The following is a 24,431-nucleotide window of genomic DNA, read 5'->3' on the forward strand; positions in this document are numbered from 1 at the left end:
CTGAAGGATGGGAAAAAATTGAAGGTCATTTTCTTCTTTGTCTTACATAATCAGCACTATTTAAAGCTTCGTAGAGAACTTAAGCTGAACACTCATTCCATGTGGAGCAGGAAAAGATAATTGATAAACTAAACTGATGGGAATGGAGATCAGAATTAGGACTGTGAAAGTATGGCTAGGGCAGCCAGTGACTGTTTTTTTCCAGTATCATTTACATGCTTAATATTGGTCCTCCATGTCCTAACATTAGTTTGCGGTTTTCCTTCGATAAATGCTCCTTTCTTTTTAGAAAGTTTACAGTGCTGATATCTTCTAGTCCTACCAGTGCTCAGGTTTGTAAGCATTGTTTGGGATATACTTCTTAACGTAAAACTATGCTCCTCAGACTTTTAACTTTAAGCCACATGAAACTGCCTTCTCTTTGAGAGAGATTTTTTTTTCTCTGAGATTTAGTCAAGTTGTGTGAATAGGGAGTAGGATTGTATTGAGTATTTTGGTTTAAGATAGTCATTTCTACTGTTTACATTAACGCTGTGAAAGGAGGGTCTTTGAATTTAGTTATTTAGACAAAAATGTGCTGATGTAGTATAGACCTGGGTTGTGGTGGTTTGGCAGATGGGAGATTTAATTAAACATCTTTTTGGAATTCAATCTGACTGTAAAGCAATTAGAATAATGAGTGGGGGGAGCTCATCTCTAATTGTACACTGTTGTCAGAATTAATTAGAAACCTCCCTTACGATGCTGTAATCAAGGAGATTAAATGCTGAATCCTATGCACTCTGGGGCTTTGGTCTGTAATCTTTGCTCATTATTTTAAAATGTTTTTGTGTACATTTCTTTACATTTTTTAGTCTTAGGTCTTCTGTTACTGCGTAGTAGCTGGAGACAAACTTTTAAGTTGTATTTTAGAATGGTTGAGTGGGGATAAGCAGCCTTGAAAGATACAAGTTAAAATGTTTTGTCCAAGACTCTGCAAGTATGGTAAACAGGAAGTATCCATCCTTTGTACAGAATTTCATAGTAACTAAGGAAAGCTGTGATGGACTACTGTGTCTTAAATTAGTTGCAGTATTAAGATCTTATACTCAGCCTTCTAACACCTTGTTAAGAGGATGAGTTTAGCTACTGGACACAATCTGCTTAATTTAGAAGCATTATTAATATATATATGGGTTGTAGATCCTCTAAAAAACATTAGAAAATGAGGGTCATGTTCAACATCTATAGAGGCATTGGGTGTTGTAGGATGAGAATATATTGCTGAGTAAAGTTAAGTTGATGTACAGTATATTTTAATAATATTCTGTATCTCTGTGTTATAGGCCAATGACGTTGTTCTGCAGTGTAAAAGAACCAGCTATTGTTCAAAGCATTTATAAGGGCCCATCATTTTAGGGTTAGGATTAAATCTAATGCATTGAGTTCCATGGGAACAGAGTATACTCAATTAATTTTGATAGTGTTCTGATAAAGCCATCGTGCTCCATACCAACATGACAAAGCTATGGTGTCCTTAATTATTTTGGAAACTTGGTGCAGGAGGTTACGTTTACTAATTTTCAAGACAAGTGGCTTTTTTAGACATGGGCCTAAACAACCAAATGTTTTCTGGCGGAGTGTTTCATAAGTATGCAGTAGTTGTGCACTTCTAAAAGACCTTTTATATTGAGCGCACATTCTCCTGAGGTACTTTTGATATTTACAAAATTAGTGAGAATTTGCTGCTTTGGAATGCATTTCCAATTATAGGGAAAAACCAAGTTCTGTTTTCTCTACTGTATGGGTGACATACAAACTAGTACAATTTTACCACCTTAACTAAAATGATTCAAATAGATTTTACTGTTGTGTTATCTTGTGATTAGTTGAAAAAAATAAGAATTTATCAGCAGGATATAATTTTTTTAAGAGAATTTTGATTTGAAGAGAATTTTATTTCAATATTCCTCTGATTCAGTGGACTTAAGCATGGTTGGTCATTTGCAGTACCTTGTCAGTTACAAAACTATTATGCAGCAAGATTTCTGCTCAAAACATTTGTGTAATAGCCTGTTAAATGATTATTACTCTTAGATGTAAACCATTCTGCTGTAATATTGTCTCCTTTTATGCTGTGAGAACTTCTGACCCGTGCTCACATGACCGTACGAATTCTAATTCTTGTGGTTGTGATAGACGGCATTTTATGTATTCAACAGTTAATTCCCCAGTATCCACATTTTATGGTCTAGCAGAAGTGAAACGTGTTTGCTCACACTCAAGGGAGCCTGAGCAGTGCATTCTCAGTCAGTGATGTACAGCACATACCGCTCATCATGTCTGTCTGGGGCTCACAGATGGCCAATTTTACTTCGACCAGCTTCTTTCATCAAAATAGTTCAGACTCTGAAAAGAATCCTTAAGAAAGTATATGCAGGTAGCATTTCCATTTTTTTTTAATACTAGTACAAAATTTCAGGACCATCTCCTTTTTCAAAGTTTGTCTAATTTTATGAGATGACAACCTGTGAAATCTATTTTTGACTGTCATGCCTTTCTTCCATGCAAATCCCATTTCTGTTGAATTGAATTAATTCTACTCCTTTAAGTGTAGAACTTTCCTTGCGATGCTCAGTTTACATTAAAATTTGATTTGTCTCGTCAAGTGCATATTGCAATCTTTATTTGGACTTAAAATTGTCAAATTGCTATCAGAAATTATTGATAAATTGGAAAAGAAAGTCTGTGTACAGTGTCTCCATTAGTAGTACTCTATTTGGTGTTGTTTTTCTTCTGTGGGTTTTTTAAATTTCATTTTCTCAAAGGTTCTGCATGTCATTTTAATACCTACTGAAGAATCCAAAACAGTAAATGAAGTCCATCGAAACGCAAGATGTTAAATTTCTTAGTCTTTCCCCCCCTTTTGAAATCCTTTTGCAGTGCCTGCGATGCCTGTGTCCACTCTTTTCACAGTGGGTAATTGTCTTCTTTTTTCTTCACACACACAAAGGGTGCCTTGAGGAGTCTGGCATTTCTTAGCAAGATAAATGTGTTGTCTGCAGACAGTCACATTTTCTGTAATTGTCTTGGTTTAAATAAGGTTCTAGCATTTTATACTCCACAGTTAAAATAGTTGCATTTTGATTCTAGTCTTGGCAATGGCATTGTGCGTGCTATTGTCCAGATTTAAAGGGGATTAACAAAACATGTTGTTTAACATTAGATATAGATTCCATGAAGTTTAAGTGTTTTGTAAATTGATTTATGCCATGTGGAGAACAGTACTATATTTTTTGTTTCAGAAAAATAGTGATCAAGTAAAGTTCCTGAAGTTAAAACCAGCCTTTTGTATTCTTGTATTTGTATTCTTTGTGTACTTCGTAAATCCTGTTTAATGTTGGATTGCTTCTTAGACCAAAGAAGCCACTATTGAACTTGTTGTATGCTGTGGTGGGATATAATGCTATACTGTATTAATATGAGAATTAAGATATGGTCACTGGCTGTCATTCCCTTGTTTTCATTTTTTCATCAGATCAGAAAGGCGTGAATGGCCTGGATGTTATACTCTTTATTCAGCCCCACAGGGCCTCTCTTCGCTGACCTGTCACTATAGTACACGTAATAAGTACAGGTCCTTAGGTCTTCCAGCTTGTACCTTCAACAAATTAAGTAGATTTCTTGCAATTGTTTTGTTCAAAGTAATATATTGAAATGTTGTAAACTTATAAATAAATCTTTACTGTTAGCACAGTAATTCATAATTCATAGTTGGAGTGAGTTATTTATTGAAGGTGTGAGTAAAGGACAAAAAATTCTTAAATCTTGACATAATTTAATGGAGCATGTGTGTAAAAGTATTGAATTAAGAATTTTTTACTGATTTATCTTAATTCTTCAGAAACAACTTCTTGCTTGTTGTCCTTTCATTCTGCTCCAGCTGTCAGTTGCTATGGATTTCATCAGTCTAGTATACCGGAGACTGGCGGTAGATTTAAGTGTTCGATATGTGGATCGCCAAGGTCTGTATTTTTTGCCAACAGTGACTGAAAAGAGTTTGTCAGAGCTTGTTGCATTATTGCACAGCTGTAAAGTAATTTGATCTTAAACAGCTTAGTATCCAGATACTTGTATTTCAGTATCTCTGCTCGACTTCCATCTAGACATACATTTTTGAGGCAGTCTGTTGTTCCAAGACATACCAGGTAATGCACACTAATACAAGAAATTACATGAAATAAATTATAGAGTGTTTAATAAAAGACAAATGACTGAGTATGAGTCTTCGGAATAATGTGTCACAGTATTGTAGAGGACTAATATTTCAGTTCAACTAGAACCAACTAAAACTCTCACACGTTTTATTTTATGAAAAGCTTTTCCATTGTCTTCATCAAATTTCAAGTTCAATGCTTTATTGCCATTACAACCAGTTTGATGGAGTTTGGTTTGGTGAGCTCATTCAATTAAAGACACACAATATAAATATACAGCATAAAGCCAATAATAGAATGCATCCACCGAACACATTCACACACCATCCTAAATCCACAGCAGCAATAAAATAAATAAAAGTGAGATAACTAACAGTGGGGAGATGCAATAAATCTAGTCTGTCATATTGAAACACACATACTGTACAGAGAACTTGGTAAACAAAAAACAAAGAGAAATTACCGTTTCACCCTGGGCAGTGCCATCTTCACTGCTGCTTGTATGCGTTACATGATGTATTTTGTTTCAAAGCAGAATTCAAGCAAAGCAATTACAAATTCTAAGCCTGAATGAAACAGGGTTTTGTGATGGTCTGTAATGTTGTATTGCACATAACTTTAGGGCTCTTAACAAGCCTGACATTGGGTGCCATGCTGTATAAGCAGTGTCCAATTGATTATATGAAAAAGTCTGCAGAGCTAAAAGTTAATGGATTTCTTTGAAAATTCAGTTTACATGCCCTGTCATCCAAAAAGGGGAGTACGTGTCTGTTAAAATTAGTGTGAATGGATTAAGAGTCTGTTAAAAGGCTGAAGGAGAAATGTTGCATGAAAATTTTAGTTCAACTAAAAGTCAGTGAACTGAAACACCCATGAAACTGTATTTCAATAATATACTGTAAATAGTAGAACCAAGAGTATGAGCTGTCACTCTTTACTATGTCTCATTTTTATTTAAACCCTTATCTTAAATGTTGTTTCCACTTCTCCATTGATACCGTTTATATGGAACATTATACAGTAGCTAAGCATTCTTATTAGGCTGGAGTTTAATGAGTAACTTGTTTCTGGTTTCCAGAAATGTCTAACCAGAGAAAAGGGGATGGAATTTGTAAGGGAACGATCATTAATGTCATTGTTAAAGACTGTGATTGTGAGGAACATCTTAAGAATCATTCATAGTAATTAATCTTGTTGGTTCAATATTTCACTGCTTTGATAATTTTCAATAAGGAATATAAAGATTTTTGTAAGCCATATTTTATTGCTTTTTCTTTCAAGTTAATTTTATTAGCATTCCATGAAGCCATGCAGTGTAAATTTGGGAGAATGGATTTTTTAGCCTTGATTAATCAACCTCTGTGACATTGTATTGTGTGCTGGAGTGTCTTAATAAGGTGCTATAGTAAACTGCTGTCTTTGTAGTCTAGGATTTCTTAATATGTTTTGTTTTAATACAGCTATAAAATACAGATGATTTCCACCATGTTTGCAGTTCCTCAGTCTGTTAATCCTCTAGACCACACTATTCTCAATTGGAATTCGGTCTGAACTTTTTTTTTTCATTTTTAGCTGAGGTTTGCAGAAAACAAACCCAACAGCCTACTTCAGGTACCTCGCAAAACTTCACTCCCATCCAATGACTTTTCATTTTGTTTAATTACAAATGATTAATCCAATGAGAAACATTCACTAGAAAACTGTACCGTACTTCAGTTGGGGTTTTCTGGATTTAGGCTAGATGCACAGTTGTGGAGTATATTCCAGCTATTATAATTTACCCACTTATACCGACTTCATACTGGGATAAAATTATAATTTTAGCACCTTTTAAATGAAAAGGGCAAATTGTTGATTTGAACAACAGATCTAAATTATATGATTGTGGGATAATGTAAATTGCAAAAACAGTGGTTTGCTAAAAATAGTTGTAGCATGACCATAAACACAGAAATTAAGACTTCCACCTTCACATGCACTCTTTGTTTGTAATAACAATGTAAGTTTTGTATCAGTTTCCAAATGTTTAATAAATAAGTGCTGAGTACAATCATTTCTGTCTCTTTTCTTAATAACATAGAATACTTGGCTTCTGCGTCTTCCTCTGATGTTTGGAGGTTTATAATCCCTTAAAAAGCAGCTTGAGGCAGTGCCATGTTTCTTTTGATGTTCCCTTTGTACAGGGTTTCTGATAATAGGAGATATTAAAAAAATAAATGTTATACTTTTTCTCCCACACACTAAACCCTAGTCATGATTAGTTCCAATATGCTAAGACTATCTGCTTAACAATGAGTGATAGTTTTTTGGTTGGATTGATTTTCTGTATGCATTTTTACATATATAATGCACATACACATAAATAATTAAGCCAAAAAATGGATATCTTTAGTCTTGAACAGACTTAAAAAGCACTGTATCATGGGACTTAACTTTGTCCTGGATCTTAAATTATTTCCATTGCAGAAGTACAGACTAATGCAGAACAAAATCATTCTTGCTTTGGCACTCTAAAGTGATAGAGCAAGAGTCTAAACCAGATCATTTATTTGTTCTTAGAGCAGTAGTCTTATTTTAAATGAAAGCACTGTTAACCACACAACACTGGCGTGAGGACCTAGATCATTGTGGTCAAGTGTCAACATGAGCAGAGTGGTTGGGGTGTTAAGTCTGCCTACCACATGCGTCTCTGACTTGTTCAAAGTCTACTGAGACCTAATGCACCTCACTTCAGACTGTCTTTAAAATCTAGTATTCATTAATACTCTTGCCTATTCAAATCATTAGACAGATGAGAACTTGAAAGAAAGGGGTCTGATCACTTCTTTCCCCCTTCTAGTCCTGTGATAGTGAAAGTGAAATGGGTGGCCTGTTGAGGACTTGGATTTTGTGTTAAAATTCATCCAACTTTTTTCCGACTGCTTTACCCAATTGCGGATGGTGGTGGTACCAGAGTCTTGGCAAGAAACAGGTGTAAGGTGTGGATATATCTTGGATGGGATACCAGTCCATCACAGGGCACAAACACAAAAACCCTCACACCAGGGCCAATTTCTCCAAAAGCCAATTAACCTACCAGTATGTCTGTGGACTGTGGGAGGAAAGCAGAGCACCCAGAGGAAACCCACAGGAACACATGGAGAACACACAAACTCCAAAAAGATTGTAATTGAACCTAGAACCCCAGTGCAAGGCAGCAATGCTAACCATCTCTGTGTCACCCCGAGTTTAAAATCATAGAGGTATAAATTATGAGGTACAATACAGTGAAACTATTTTTTTTACTTCCGTTGCATGTTTTCTTAGCAGGATAGGCTAAAGAATTATAAGGGAGTATTAACACTTTTGAAAGACAAAGAGTTTGGAAAATCAGAAGCTGTGATTTTTTTATTGTTTGCTTCCTAGTAAAATAAAACAAAATCTCGTAGTCCCTTGCATTTGGACACTTTTTATGAACACCATTCAATTTTAAAATTTTATTCACCCCCCTTTTCAGGAAAAGGAGGAAGCTGAATATAAGATCAGTAGGATGTATGCGATTCATCACTGTCTAACCACTTCAGGTACAGATATGAAAAAAAAACCCTGTATTATTGTATGGTGGGCTTAAATTGCCGGCTGCATGGAATGGCCTTGAGTTTGGGTGACCATCTATTAATTGGGTTATTCTTTGGAGGGAAATGCAACTCATGTGAAGGAGTAATTTGTACTTGAATAGAGTGAAATTTTATATGGATTGAACTGGCTTACAGACCTTTGGGACTCAGCGAGCTAGGGCTTAGACAGTACTGAGGACATTGCAGGTGCTGAAAAAAGTGTCCGTTTGGCAGTTAGTTTGCTAGGCTTAACAGGGATCAAGTGCCCTAATAAGGATCAGTGTCGGCCAGCAGAACCATGGCTCTCTGGAGGAGTTGGGCATCCCTTGGCCATGTAGCAGTGTACTTGCTTTCTGTAATGAAGAGCCTCAACATCAGCAGACAGATGGGTGGTCTCGGAGAGAGTAAGATGAGAGAGAACAATAAATGGGCTGCTGCTGTGTCAGTTTTGCTTAGAGGGGGGAGTCTCTGGCCAAACAAGATTAGCAATCAGAAATGTGATTGACAATTGTGAGTGGAGATCCGGTGTTTGCTGATAAACAAGAAAAAAGAGCTGTAGTGAATTGTTTATTAAAATGAAGACTGAGAATTGGACAACGGGACTAGTGGTTAAGAACTAGAAGACTGGAGGTAGTCCGAATGACAAGGACAGACTTATTAAAATACAGATTAAAAGTAACACGATGGCAGTGTTAGATTTTTGGTGTTGAGTGTGCTGGCTCTTCACACTGCTGTTGGATTTACGAAAAAATATTCTTAACTATGTAATTCCTATTCCATGTGGAGGCTAGATCATAAATCAGTAACATGCTGTGTGATTTTTCTAGGCTGTTATATACTAGAAATGACTATTGACTAAAAATCTCTCATAGCATTCCAGTACTTCTCCACGTAGTGCTCATTCAACGACATACCTGGCAGTGATGTACTGTAATAAAGTAAATATCAGATCTACATGCGCATTCTCTGTTATTGGATTGGGGCTGTCTGCAAATACAACCTTTTTGGACTACATCACAAATGCCTTACTTAGTAATGGAAAATGTGTGGCTGCTTTGGTTGGGTGGTGTTGAATTCTAGAATTGTAATGCTGTCTGTAGAAAAGAAAAACTTTCCTCCCGGCTGATCCTTGTTCTGACAGACATTGTCCACTACATGCATGGAGTTCTGCAATGTGATCCTCGCTTAATTTGGTTACAGCCGCCTACGTGTTGAAACTTGCTTTCCAGATAGTATCCCAAGTTAGAATACATTTGAAAATACAACTTAGCTTGGTTTTCTGTTTGGCTGACCTGAAGCAGGTTGATAAAAAAAAAGTAAAGGGGTTGGACTCCAGTCAGAGATTCAATAAAAAAAGGCAGGCCAGGGCCTATAGCATCATGCCCCTACACAAGCATGTGAAAAACTGTACAAGAGTAGGTGCCTCAACAATGCTTCTTTGTTTCAGGAAATGAAAGGTCATTGAGCAGTTCCCAAATTTCATTTTCCAAAGCCCTTCTGAGTCAGTGAAGTATTGGAGAGGAATTTGTGTAAGGGATTTGAATTTCCCACTTTTTAAGGGTGACCTCAGGGAACAGAAAATAAGTGATCATTATTTTTAGTGAATTTATACATTGAATATAAAAAGGGCTAGGGACGATCTGTGTTTTATTGATTCAATTCCATCATATTGTTGTGCAGTTACACATTGCATGGCTTGGCTTGTGGTGCTAAATGAGTCATTTCACTTGATAAATCACTCCACACCACAACACTTAAAAATCCCATCAGATGTTCCAACTCAAACCACTGCCATGTCCTGTTAGATGATGTACTTATGCCTAACACCTGTATATAATGAGGTGATGGAATAAGTAATACTGAAGGGGTTACAGAATTTTATACTCTGACAGGTGAGGCCTACTGCATTTAGACTTATTGGACTCCTGCTGTCAGAACTTGGATTTAGTTTGCTCAGAATATAAACCAGCTTGAGAAAAGTTTGGGAGTTAAATATACTGTATTCAGATTCTTTTCTTCTAGGAGTAGAAAAAATAATCTTCAGAGTTAGATATTTTATCTTCCAGTAAGTACAACATTTTTTTAGCAAAGTCATTTTGCTTAGTAGTAACATGGATTCTTCATCTCCCTGGGAACAAGGGAGAAAGAAACAAGAAAAGGGAAAGGAGCCTTGTCAGGTAATGAATCGATAAGCAGGTAGCTGCGTCAGCATGCATAGGCTGCAAAGGAACAGGTAAACGTTTATTCCATGCTTAAAGGAAAAGAAAAGAGACAATGTTTGGGTTGTGGAGCCTTCTTAAGGTGTCAGTTGATAATGCCGATTTAATTCAACAGCCAATTCAGGTGTGAGTTGTTAATGCTATTTCTGTTCAAGTTATGACTAAAATCTGAATTGTCTAGTCTGTATTTAAAATAAATTATGACAGTGTAATATTTGTTAGTTCAAACCTCACTTTATGAATTCGTTAAAGATTTTATATTTTTCTCATATGAGTCACACATTATGGTATACTTTTGTGTGGTACCCTTTAGACTTGTCTGGATTTTAATAATTATTTTATTCAGCTGCACTGCCTTTGCAGTTACTGAAAGGTTACTGGAAAGCCTACCATGTAACACAGCAAACTTCTTGCTTTCCACAAGAAGTCCACTATTGTTCTGATTTTTTGGAGAGACAACTGTGATTAATATGGCTCCTAGAGGAACCGGACAGATGTTTTTCTGGCTGTGTTATAGCAGTGATGGCTTTAGTTGTTCCTTAATTGCTAACTGTTGTTGTGCTCCCTACTAAACAAATTGCGCTGCAAAAATGTGTACCTGCCCCCATAGGTTACTTTCTTTACAGCCTATGAAGAACTGCACAACAGGAACTTGTTTGTTTCTTTTATACCCAGGTCAGTTGGACGTCTGAGATAAACCAACATTATTAAAAGTAGCTGTAAGCAATCCATGTACATTCAAACCTGCAGAGGATAAGTTTAGTTAGAACCAAATTGATGAACAATGTTAAATCCTGTAAATATGACAGTAGATGCACATCATATTGTTATTAGTGAATTGAAATATGTGCAAAACAGATAGTATTATGTAGGTTGTCTTATAGTGGTTTTCAAACCTAAGATAATAGCACTGATACTGGTGGACCTGTATTGTTAACTTTTCCTTTTCTGTAACAAGGCTTAATTGTATACATGGTCATGGTGTATCAGCAGTTCAGATAATGTTATATTTAAAGTGGTAATTTGTCAGTATTCACAATATAGCTTGTGCTCCTGACAGTGACTAACCTACAGAATACGTATTTAGGCATTATTTCAACATTGAAGAACTATACAAGTCATTTTGAATAATTGATCCCTGCCAGAATAGAGAATTCTGTAAAAATATATACTGTAGATTGTGACAAGAACCAAGCTGTTTTTCAGAGGTTACATGATATGTCACAAATCATCAGCATGAATGGAGCCCCTTCTTATTTATGTAAGGATACAGATGGTTTAGAGTTTCACTAAGGTATGCAATAGCTTGGCTCTATCCGGCTGCAGTCATGATTTTAAATCTTCATCCAAAAAATAAAAAAAAATATGCTCAGACCTATACATCTTCTTTCTGTTGTCACTATTGTCACTATCCAAGTTTCTACAAATTCTAAAATTGCCTTTATATCTCCCAGAAACATATTTGTGTTCTTTTAAATCGATACAGAATTTTGTTTTAAGACCTTTCCAGGAACAAATTAACTTCCAAAATAATGAGAAAAATGTTTTTTCTTGATGGCGCAGTGGTTAACATTACTGCCTTGCGCTTGGGCCCTTGGTTCAGTTCCTGGGTTGTGATCCTCATGAAGATGGAATGTTCTCCCTGTGTTGGAGATTCCACTGGGTGCTCTGTTTTCCTCCAAAAGTCCAAAGATATTCTGCTACAGTAGACTGGCTTCTGGGAAAATTGGGCCATGGTATCAGTGTGCATGTGTTTGTGTCTGTGTCTGCCTTGCAGTGGACTGGTGTCCTGTCTGGGTTTTTAGATAAGTCAAGTTAGAAAATGAGTGGATGCATTATTTTTTAAATTCCCACACAAACATGTTCAACGTTAAAAGTCCTTAAAAATCAGTAATATTTGATTTACTATTTGTAAATTGGACTACCGGGATTTCTAAACTAATGCCTACAAACCTATAGAAAAAGCAAATAATCATGCTATCTTTTATGCACTAAAAATAATTTTAGTGTAACTGACTTTTAATATACAGTATCTACCCTTATCTTCTCTTACAAATTAAAATGTGATATTCAAGCTCTGAAACAAGATGGTGAATAGAATAAAATGATTTTCATGTTTTCTCTGTGTCAATGAGGATTCTGCAAAATATCCCACTTTTTAGAGGGGATTCTCTTAAAGGCATTCAGTCATAATCCAATTGTAGAGATTGTAGCTTTACACCACTGGCTCCTCAGCCAAGCACAAACATCAGATGTCTGAATATGGGGTTCCTCTCTTTGTCATTCTTATATAATTCAACCATGGCAGCTTGTAGGATCCTACTGTAGGTTAAAGACAGTCCAGGGTTGTTGTTTTTTTGTCCTCATCACGGCTTATCTGCAAATGAGGTTGTGTTTGCTCTGGATGCAGGTGTCCATTGCTCTGTAAAACGCATAAGCATTCAGAGTCTTTCAGAGCCATCTTTACGTTTACATGACAGTAAAAAGGTTTTTAGAATCGCATGCTTTACAGCAGCGCTGGATATTTACAGTATTTCTGTACAACAAGCATCTTCATTATTGTGTTGGTCCTGTTAGTAATCATTAAAGAAATGAGCAATAGGATTTCTCCGTTGTTAGCTAATGGACTGGACTGCAGAGGTCACAGGTTGAGTGTGGAGGAGGTTTACATAAACCACATTCCACTTTTTCATTTAATTATTGTAATGGTAATATGTTTTAGCTTGGCATGAATATTTATTATTTTTGTATAGTCAGCTTTTTGTGAAGTAGGAGAAAGCTATACCTTTAATTGACTGGCTCCAATCATTTTACAAAAATAACACTGGATTCTTTAAAAGCATCCTTCAGCATGAGTATGTATACATGAAAGTGTCCATATATCAAATGCCAGAACACTTGTAAGTATCCTTGCCTGTTGACTTTTTTCAAATCCTGTGTTTCTTTGGAAAATAATTCTGTAATAAGATAATAAGCTGTGTTGAAGATCTGGAGAGTGGTTAATAAATTCACAGCTGTATCATTTCAGGAATTACAGCCAAGCATGATCCCACTAACAGATGTTAGTAGATTTCTTAGACACCATGTTTTTTCAAGCCACCATATTTTCACTGAGTGCCTCTCTGTGCACATAGTATTCATGATGCAGCCCAGAGAAGTTAAATCACTAGGCCCGTCTGTCTTGGGTGGTTGTCGAATTAGTAATGACCCTAGAATCTCATCCAGCAGTTTCTCGAAGCATCCCAGGGAGTTTTCTTTATAAAATGGCTGGGTGAAAGATATTATCTAAGAATCAGAGTTGGTGCAATAGTGATGGATGAAGCACGCTTGTAGGCTAACAGCAGTTAAACGGTGTGGACTGTAGATTGAAGGGAGTGATTTTGTTTGGTGTTCTCAGGTGGATGGAAGCCTGCCTGGAGGAAGAGCTACCCCCAACTACAGAGCTGGAAGAGGGTCTTCGCAATGGAGTCTTCCTGGGGAAACTCGCCAGGTTCTTTGCTCCAAAAATGGTGTCGGAGAAAAGGATATACGACCGAGACCAAGCTCGTTATAAGGTAGTTTATTTCTGTATTAATTCAAATTACACCACTGTTTTGTTTTTGTCCAATGTATATGTGAATCACCATTTTTTAGTACTTCCTCTTCCCCCCATTACCAGTAGGGCCGAGGTCAGTGCACGTCATGCTCTGAAATATGCACTGTTGAGGTTGAGACCTCTTTTTTTTTCCCTCACTGTGAGCCCCACAGCCTGGCAGCAGAATTATCATAAAATGGATGAGCGCTGCAGCCTTTAGCATTGTGCTGTTACCTTCAGGCTCGAGGATACCTGCAGGCTTCCAATGAGAAGGATGTCTTGGCTGCCCACCTTATTTCTAGGCCAAAGGAAGAGTGGCTCTGAACCTGTGCATTCTGCCATTTTACTATTGTTTCTCGAAAATGTATTTCCCCCTGCCAATAATATCACATTTTGGTGAATTACAAGTAGTGCATCCATTTTTTTAACATCAATGGTTTTGGTTAAATTTTATGACCAAACTGAACAGTTACACACAAAGGAGGCTGAATGTCGGAAAACATTGCATAGAAGAAGTGCAATCGGTAAATTTAACTTAGCATATGTTTTAGGTTAGTACTTAGTACTTAGTACTGGAAAGACCTTAGACACTAATTACTTCTATTGGTACTTTTAGGACTCTACCAACATTGTGGGATGATGTAATTTAGTCCATTCTTCCTGGCACAATTGCCCTAGTAGTAAGAAATCTTTTGGGGAAAGTTTATGATCTGCCATCATCAAACCTCAGCATAACTTTTCTGTAGGATTTAAGTGAGAATTTTGGGCAGCTCAAGAACATTAACATTAACTGTCTTCTAGTCAGACCCACTCCAGTTTGACTTTGGCCCTGTGGTGCAGGCCTTTCTTCCGTTAAAATGATAAATCATAATATTAACCCATCCCTTTGCGGTATATTTCATATGAGACTTAAGTTTAGTCTTTTTCTGTAAAAGCATTTATCTTGCTGTTCAGCTGTACAGGTCAGCTTTGAGTAGGGACAGGATTACTGCAGATGTATGAACAATGCTTCCCATCTTAAAAATAGAATTTTGCAAGTCTTTCAAAGTCACATCTCTAAACACTTGCCTGCTTGACTATCAGCTACAGTAAGTGTACGAGCGAGGCCTGATGTACTCTAGGTACTGTCTGGGTGATTTGGTGATCTTTCCACTTCTTAATGATGGACATCTTTGTACTCATAGGGAAAACTGATATTTTCCTGATCTGTGGCTATTTACCACTTAATTTGTATTCATGGTTGACTTGTTATATCACCATGTAAGTTGTGGCTTGAAAATCAGTCTATCGTAGGGAACTTACAGAGACATGCATTTACACACAACAATGTATTGACCTTTCAGATTATTCTTTTTCTCCTAAACTGATTAGGGCTGCTATAGCAAGTGGTTAGTTGTGCAACTGAAAATCTTCTACTTTTCTTTATGGTTAGCTATGGTGACCATAATTATAGGCATTCAGGCCTGTCCAGTATTTTTATACATGACCCTAAGTTAAGAAATATTATTTGCTTAACACACAAGCCAAACCTGTACCTGTATTAAAGCCCTTGTTTTCTATATACAGTATTAATATACAATATATTCCCTCATTTACCCAGGTGTTTCCATTTTTTTTTCACTACCTGTACAGTATATTCACATATTGACCAATGTAGGCAGAATTATTTAAAGGTAATTAGTATCTGGATAGCTTTTATTAACCCCACGCTGCATACTCTCAACAAAGGAAGTGCTGTGCTTAACTCCAACTCTGTTACAGACATCCTATTTCCTTTAGACTGTTCACACAGGCGATAAATGAGCCATTCCTCTTGTTAAACAGAACAGCAGTAATGACACCAGACTCTCAGATTCTCACTCAAAAACTGTCAAGGATCAAGGATATCAGCTTGAAAATACTGTAAAAGTACTGAATCAAATGTGTAATATTTGAGTCAAAAGAAACTTGATATTCACAGTGTTTTCAGGTAATGACATTTTTTAGCAGGTACACTTACATTTTGTTGAACAAATTCATTATGTTTATTAATGTTGGTAATCAATCAAGAATGTGCTATAAAAATCACAGCCAGCTAGAATGTATGGTTACAGCTTCCAAAGTCATTTCAGTGTATTCAAATTAGTCATGAAGGATCAAAAATTAAAATGAGCCCAATAACAATCCAAAACCTGTATGTTTATGTTTCTAAACATACGCACTTGTACTTCTTCCAATTTTCAGTTTATATATGACTGTAGATGATGCATCTAGTAAATACAGATTATGATATCCCACATTAATATAAAATTATACAAATGGGGGGAGATGTGTAAATTAAAGTTAATTACCCACCATACAGTCAGGACTGATTATGTGAATGACTGTATGACCACATGGTTTCTTTGTTTCTGGCACTTTATTGACACTTTGATTAAAAAGAGAAACTTAAGAATACAGGTTCATTTACAATAATTTACAATAATGACAAGCTAAACACAAGACATGCAAACTATTCTTTACAAAGACCCAGGAGTCTGGAACCAATCCGTGGTCAAGGCCTTCTCCAGTCCCTTGTATAGAACAAAAATCATTTCTAAAAGTGATGTTTAGCTGGGAGATCCAATTCTTTAAACCAGAAAAACAGAGATGGTCTGTCTGGGTGTTAAAAGGAAATGTTCCTTGAAATATAAAAATATAGCTCCCTTACCCTAAAATTATTGTTGGTCTCGTTAGTCTTCAACAATGCCTGTTACTGTTCAGTCCTTGAGTTGGCCCACTGTGCTGGAGCTTTGGCCTGTAGAACGCTGTAGCTCCACACATCATTCTTGCTTTTTCAGTACCGAAGAGAGTATTACAAGTTATGATATTCAGAGCTGGTCTTTTAGACTGCTCATTGATCCTCTTAGCTTGAGATATTGTTGCTGTGTATGAACGCTTTTCAAACACATCTTCATCTCTTTGTACTTCCTGCTTAAAGGGAATATGTTCAGTGTACGTAAGTGCAGTGCGCTGTCAAGTGAGCTATGCATGAACTATATTGTTATATCTTCTTTACCCCCGACGCATAAAAAATTCTGAACTTTATATGACTTTCCAAAATTCACATCTAATTTGAAGAAAATTAAGATATGTTTTGAAAGACTAAGTGCTGGATAAATCTCTTTTTTTTCTCTTGTTGCAGCGATCTGGACTTCATTTTCGACATACAGACAACACTGTGCAGTGGCTTAGAGCTATGGAGTCAATAGGGTTGCCTAAGGTAAGGATCTTGTTTGTGAACTGAGCCAAATTCAAGAATTCACTCCACCTTATCAATGAAATTGCCTTCAGTCCAGTACTTCAACCAACCTTCAAGAGAGAGTTTAATCTTTCACTTTAATAAATGAAACCATTCATTGATAAACATGAAGAAGGCTTCACAACCACAATGTTTCTATGTTTTTTCAATGCAGATTAATATATACAGTAATTGTTCCTTAGCATTTTGCACTCTGACCAAAAAGTTCATTGTCATTTTCTTTAATGGTAAATCCTATGGCTTCCATAGGAATAGACAATATGATGGAGGAGGAGGATTAAGAAAGAAAAGATTAGACAAATTCTAAAACACAGTGGGACTGTATTTCATATACTGTATTGGGAAATGTGCATCAGTAAGAGCTTCATTTGTTTCAAAAACCACTATCAGTTTGTTTAATCTGTACATCAGCTTTGACATTCACATGTGACACTGGCATGTTGATAACCATGTCCCACATCAGCACTTCCTGTAGCCAGAAGCAGTATGTTAGTGTTTAGCTGACAAATGGAAAATTGGTCTTTTGCTGATACAAAAACCAAATGGAATGCAGGTTTTAAGAACTATATATAAAATAAATAATGCCCAAATTTGCATTATGACAGGATCATGTTGTAAGCGGGGCCTGGTATTCGTTAACCTGGTGTCTGGTAAACGTAAATATGACACCATGTTTTATAGCTAAGCGATGTGTGTGTTAAGTGTGTGGTTGTAGAGACTCCTGGTTTGAATCCTGTTCTCATGATTTAGAGGGAAAAAAATGTACTGGTTCTGCTGACATATTGAAAAGCTGCAGCTGCAGGGCTTTATTTTACAAATTTGTATAAAATTTTAGATTGAGAAAAGGAGGAAAGGCAGTTTTAAAACTTTGGACCTCTTTTGGCTAATGAGCACAGGTTGATCAGAGATCATTATGAATTTGTGAGTTTTGTTAATAAGATGAATGTCATAATTGTTATTTTATCTTATGTAAGAAATGATTGGAATCTCTTAATATCAACTAATATATTAATATTAAAAGTTAGAGTTTTTGTTCATTTGTTCAAAGGCAGTTTTAAAGTATGCCTGAATAGCAGTATATTCAATGTACAACTGCAGTGTGTCCTTTAACTGTTGGAAATTATTACTTTTATGGTTCAATTGGGATATCCAGTGTTACTCAAAACACAAATGTACAGTAAGCCAATCCAGCCTGCTGTTCAGAATCTACTTTGCCATTGGATAATGATTTTATGCACCACATCTCTAAAATGCCATAGACATATATCGATTAAAAGTTGGGTGTTATATAGTCCCCTACATTTTATTCTGAAAAATAATCTGTCAGTATGCTATTAAGATTATTAACTACCAGAAGATTGCATGCTCTAAAAAAGCGATACAAAACATTCTTGTTGAGTCTTGTTCTCATTCTTTTCAGATCTTTTATCCTGAGACAACGGATGTTTATGATAGAAAGAATATGCCCCGGGTGATTTATTGTATACATGCATTAAGGTAAGAGAAACATTACAGTCTAATAGTAGCCTTTCTTTTCAAAATTACAGCAGTTGCTAAACCATTTTGAAATTACTTGGTCACTTAAAATATATCATTATTTTATACTGGGACTTCATTCATTACCTGGAACAAAAGAACAGAATCTTCAGTCAGTTGTTCTCAGCATTTTGTTGTCTGTATAATATATGAGACAATCTTACACATTTTAACAGTTCTGTCATGACAAACTTGCAAATGCATTGCATCTTTCTTTAATTTGTAGGGATAAGCCCTATTCTTTAGAGTTTGCTACACCTAGTAAATAGGAGTTCCTTGTATTCATGCAGAGTTACATAGTTGTATAAAATTGCTTGACAATCTTGACAATAATGTAGTAATATTGTAATATTAAAAAAAAGGAGACTTTTATTGTGAGACTTACAAATGGAAAAAACATTTTTACAGTATTTTATGTGCCGAGAGGCATAAAAAAATGCAACAAAGGATACTATTTTTTTGCTTTTTAATGCCTCTCAGTACAGAACGTTTAAAATGTAGTGCTGTATTTTGATTCTTAATCCAAGGTATGCACTGAAAATAGGCAGATCTTTCATACACCTCTAATAAACTTTACTTTTCATCAAAGAATCTTTCATATTGTTTTTCCCCCTCTTTTGGTAATAACGATGGGCATAGATCTTTAGACCAGCCGTAATGGTAAGCCACTTCCTGTCTGCTCTAAGTCACTTCCTGACAACAGATACCTTTTCCTTTTGCCTTTTTATCACAAAGTTAAATCTGGAGGGTTTTGTCTCCCATTCTGTTAAGTAACATCAGCGGTTTATAACCGTCTTAGGAGAAGCCAAATGGCTATTTTATGTATCATCTGTTATCATAAAGAAATCCAGACAGAGACAGAGGTCTTTTAATGCAGTTCACAGTCTTACCTAATGTTTTTCTATTGGTAAAAACTAGACATTATTTGACAACTTCTCTTCTAATGTATATACCACACTGGTAGACAGTGAAAAAATAAAATGTTATCAGCTGTGTCTGACCCCAGTGTGGAAGCTGGTATTTTATCAACTGAATTTTAAATGTTTGCTTGAGAGCAAAAGTGGTTCATGATGTTGTACATTGCTCATGTTGATTTCTGAGGTCTTCACTATGTCACTCTTGTTTCAGTTCCTGACATCTGTTGTTTCCTTAGTTCTTGTAACATCTTGTTTTTGGTGCTAACTACAGCTGTCAGTATTTTGCCTTTTGCTTGGCCATCTCCCGAGTCAGCTCGGTTGGTCTAGGTAGGGTGTGGCATCTCCAATTAAGCAGAGCTGACACTGAGCAGAAAGCGGCGTTCTGCTCTCATGTAATCAAAGTGGTTTAAACCACAAATTAAAAGATAATATTTTTCACAAATGCGAGCACTTGCAAGATACTAAACTGTATTATTACTTTCATTTCAAACAGACACATTTAAAAAAGCGTTAAATGAGAACTGCAGGACTTCATTGAAAAGTGTTCTGCTTGTTTAACACCGTATACATAGATCTCAAGCTAAGGCATGAATCGATAGATATGCCTTTTTATTTTAACAAAGCTGCAAGCATAATCACAGTTACTGTCTTTGTGCGGGTAAAGAATGTAAATGTGAAAGGAAAACATTATTTTAAACACAGAAACAAGTATTTTTGTTTCGATTTACTCTGACCTTCTTTAAAAGTACTAAGAGACCTTCCTGGGATTAAAAATAAAAGGGAAAAAAAAGTACGATGTAAGATTTTTGTATTTCCTAGTTGACTTTTCTGAGTGTATTCCAGCCATTGTATGTTGAAAGTGAATGCATGCACAGACTAGCCTTTTTTAATACATTATTACATTGGAATTTACACTAATATAAAAGTCCTCACTTTTAAAGCAGTTGTGGTCAAAACAGGTATTCTGAATCTATTGACCTATTGATATCTGATCACATTTTATTATTATTATTATTTTACTTGCGTTAACCTTCAGTGGGAAACGTAGTATAGTCATAGTCTGGAATGGGTAAATCCCCTATGTATAATTTATCACAAAATACTTTAACACATTTAGAATTTATCACTATCAGCATTATCTTTAAAGGCATACTTCATATAGATACAGCACAACTTTGACAGTTTTAGTATTAAAGAGGATTTTTCAAATAGTACTGTAGCAGTATTTTAAGTTACAATGCACAACTTTCAGCATCTTATTATATTCTTATAATGTATTTTATGAAATATAAGAATTTAAAAAAGGATGATTCTAATGATTAAAACTACCACAAAACACATTGTTTAAAGTTTAACAAAGTAAGATGTTAAGACATTTATTAGAATTTTAAAATAAACTTGAAATGCTGCACTTTGACATAATGCCTGCTGTTTCTACTCAGTCATGATGTGATTTTTGGTGATGGATATCTGCCACTTTTCACAAGAGCTTATTTTTATTTAGAATTTCTTATTACAGTTTGTACTGTGCCCCCCCCCCCACCCTTCTGAATGTGAAACAAAGCTCTTCTACCTAATTTTAAATGTGTTTCTGAGCTTTGTTGAGCTTTGGATAGGACATTTCCTTCCCCTTGAGCAGCACTCCCCATGCACACATGACAAACATTTCACTACACCGTTTTCCGAAAATAGATCACTTAGAAGACAAGGCAGTCTCAGGAAAGCAACTGTCATTTGGTTACAGTACCATTGTAGATGCAACAATAGCATCTATACTGTCTTTTAACTTGTAGTACCTACGAAACGATGAGCATAGAACAAAATAACAAAGACCACCATATGGTAGAAAATGAAAAATAAAACAAACATCACGTTGTCTTTGTTGCCCTCTTTCCAAAGGTGCTGAAAGGTTTATTTTGGATGTTTTTTTTATTTTTAGCTGGGTCAGAGAAGTACATTTATCTTAATTAAACCCTGTGCAGTCAGTCATTTGCTCATTATGGCTGAGGATTGTTTACAATTAAGTGATTAAGCTTTTGCCCTCCACAGCAGCCAGAGCTGAGGGTAAGCTTCAGTGTTCTAGTGCTTTCTTCTTTAATGCCAGCCAGGTTAAAGGTACTGCTCCACCCTGCTAGCCAGTGCCTGGTACTGAACAGAGACCAGAGGCAGCCACCCCTTTAATAATTTAGACCTGCTGACAGACATTACCATGAAATGTTAATGTAGTTTCCACTTACTTGCTCCAAGTTATAAGCAGGACCTCTGAGTTATAATTGTGGTTTTGCTGTTTTTAAAGCTATTGTTTCTGAGTTGTAGTGAGTAAATAATGCCACCTACTGGTAGATAAGTCTAAGTCTTAACATAAAAAAGCCTTCATTCTCCTAAATAGAATTAACCCAGATAGTTATTGATTGTAGCCACTCAAAAGATCCTTGTGTATTTTCTGAAGTTTTACTGCACCACTTTTACAAGCAAACCTTGACTTATCCAAACAGTATTTTATGAGGGTCATAAAATGGACTGACTGACCTTTTTGTGACATTTCCGACATTTTTGATTCAATATAAGAATTAGTAAATTTGTTGGGAGTTTGGAAGTGCGGTGACCAAATTGAAGCCTTTGTTATTGTCCTAATTCCTATTGCAGTAGGAATCTGTCCTTATTCTTAAGTTTAGTTCCACATGTAATCTGTGAGACTAAAATATTGAATCCACACAAAATAAAACAGAGACTAAAAACCTAACAACTGCAGAATACAAAATGCAACATTTTTCGAGTGTTTTCTTTCTTAGCTATGTTGTCTTGTAATATCTTTCAGCTGATACAGTCCAGTTACAAAGCAAAATCTAGAGACTGCATGTGAAAAAGAAAGCAGTGCTTTTAATAACGCACCCTAATTCTCATTCAATCCCATGATATTGAGTGGTTCAGTGGATGAGCAATATGAGATGTTCGGCAGCATGCAGAACTGGAACAACAGCGCATTCAGGAGGCTGCGGCAATCACAGCACCCTGCTGGGGTGAATGAGCCAAGGCTGTGGCTGTCAGGAGATGACTGATTGAAGGGAGGAGTGCACAGTGACAAGCTCGGGGAAGAAGTGTTTGTTAATCATATTTGTACCGAGTTGGGTGTGACTGAGGCCTTTGCCCTCCCAAACCTTAGTTCTATAGAGCTAAGATACTGTGAATACAGTAATGTTGAAGTTGTAATGAGACGGGTCCAGTCCTCAGCTTGTCTATTCACACATTCTTTGCTTGCTCAAATGTACCAATCCCATTTCTATATTGCTTATAAAAGAAAATGTTTGAGAGATGTTAAGTGAGTTTGATTGTTAGATAGTACAACACATATGTATAATGTAAGTGAGTTTTTAAGGGAAAGTTGGATTTTTTTGGGGGAAGAGAAGGTTGAACACTGTATAAGAATCTGAAAACATGTGCTTCTAAATAGGGCTGGGCGATATGGCCAAAAACATTATCACGATAAAAATGTTCATATCAGTCGATATCGATAATATCACAATAAATGTCAAATCATTATTTCTTTCAAGTTTAAAGGCAGATTTTTTCTCCTGAGTGAAAGTTGAAGAAACCAGACAGTTAATTGGTAAATTAAACAACTCTTTATTTTAAGAACACAACAAGCATTTCCCAAACAGCAGAAACATTAAACAGATCTAAACAGAGGTAGAGAGTATTCAAGTCTTTTTTATGTCAAAATATGCATGAGTAAAATTTACAAAATAAATATCTTAATATAAAAATTAAATTCAGCAGTGTGATAAAGTTGAATGACCTTTTCTGTCGACGATGTCACCGTCCTTCGAGCTGGTCGTTGGCAGCACTACATTTGCTTCAGTGTCGCTCATTTCTCCACTCTAACTCCAATCCTGTCAGCCACCACCGTGTGGGTCAACAACACCAGGTTAGCTGCCCGGTCTGCAACACGCACGCGCACTCGCGCAGTATTTTGTGCGCATGCGCATATCATGCGCAAAGCATAAACATATATATCGAACATTTATCGAACTTTTGTTAAAAATATATTGAGGAAGATTATATCGCGATAATTATCATTATCGAATTATCGCCCAGCACTACTTCTTAATCATTCCTTAAAGCAGGGGTGTCGAATATATGGCCTGCCAAGTGGTTCAGTTCTCAGCTTGTCTTTGCCTGCATACTGCATGCCGTGCAGTCACTCTTGGTGATGTTACTGTATTGGTCATGAATACACAGCTCTCCGTGTGGTTCTCTACCTCTACATAATAACAGACCCCATATTTGACCCCATAGTTTCCAGAGATCTAGGTTGACAGGAGTGTATTTAGAAGAAAATAAGATGCCATAGTAAATAAGTTTGATTCACATACCCTAAATTGTACCTTGAACTTTTTTTTTATGAAGCATCAAGATAATTGCAATAAATACCAAAATGTTTATGCCACCTCAGTCATGTTACTTTTGAATTTAAGACAGGGAATGTCTGAATTAAGGATCTCTGAAGTCTAGGATGTGTGACCTTTTCCTTCTGGATTTGTTTCAGTTTATACCTTTACAAGCTGGGAATAGCTCCTCAGATCCAAGACTTGTTGGGAAAAGTGGATTTCACAGGTAAAATGTGCTCGCATGTTTGGTCATGTAATAGCATTGCTCATTTAGAACTGTTATCTGAGGAACTCTCTGTGCACAGCCAGCATACAATAACATTTAAGCACAGCGAAGATAATTGACATACAAATAGTAAGTGTTGTGTGGTCTGTTACAGTAAGTTTAATAATAAAAACAGATATTGTAACCTTCTTTGTCAAAATGTAATATGTAACACTGAATACTACTTGTGGTTTGACCTATGATAGCACCAGCTCTATTTGCAAACTTAACTGTACTGTCAACATGTCTGTGATTGTACTTATCCAATTGTTGATTATCAATGTCTGCCTGAGAATATTGAAAAGATCTCCTTTTCATTTCACTTGACTTGAGAGTGATAGTACAGAACCTAAATTATTATTTCAATGCTAAAACATTATTTCTTGTTTTAAAAGAAACTGCCCACAAAAATGGATAAATACCAAATAAATCCAGGCAGAGTTTAATGTGCACTGAAGAC

At 36.1% G+C, this 24,431-nt stretch overlaps 1 protein-coding gene across 1 annotated transcript in view; it reads left to right on the forward strand.

Annotated features, from left to right (window-relative positions):
- iqgap2 (IQ motif containing GTPase activating protein 2) overlaps positions 1-24,431 on the forward strand; it is a 115,895-nt gene that overhangs the window by 34,984 nt on the left and 56,480 nt on the right. Inside the window, exons 3-6 of the mRNA XM_088910362.1 lie at positions 13,409-13,565; positions 16,749-16,826; positions 18,286-18,362; positions 23,865-23,932. Of these exons, the coding sequence (XP_088766488.1) occupies positions 13,409-13,565; positions 16,749-16,826; positions 18,286-18,362; positions 23,865-23,932 (380 nt within the window). The remainder of the gene's footprint in view (positions 1-13,408; positions 13,566-16,748; positions 16,827-18,285; positions 18,363-23,864; positions 23,933-24,431) is intronic.

This window comes from Atractosteus spatula, chromosome 3 (assembly GCF_055471065.1).
Source record: "Atractosteus spatula isolate fAtrSpa1 chromosome 3, fAtrSpa1.hap1, whole genome shotgun sequence".
NCBI lineage: Eukaryota > Metazoa > Chordata > Actinopteri > Semionotiformes > Lepisosteidae > Atractosteus > Atractosteus spatula.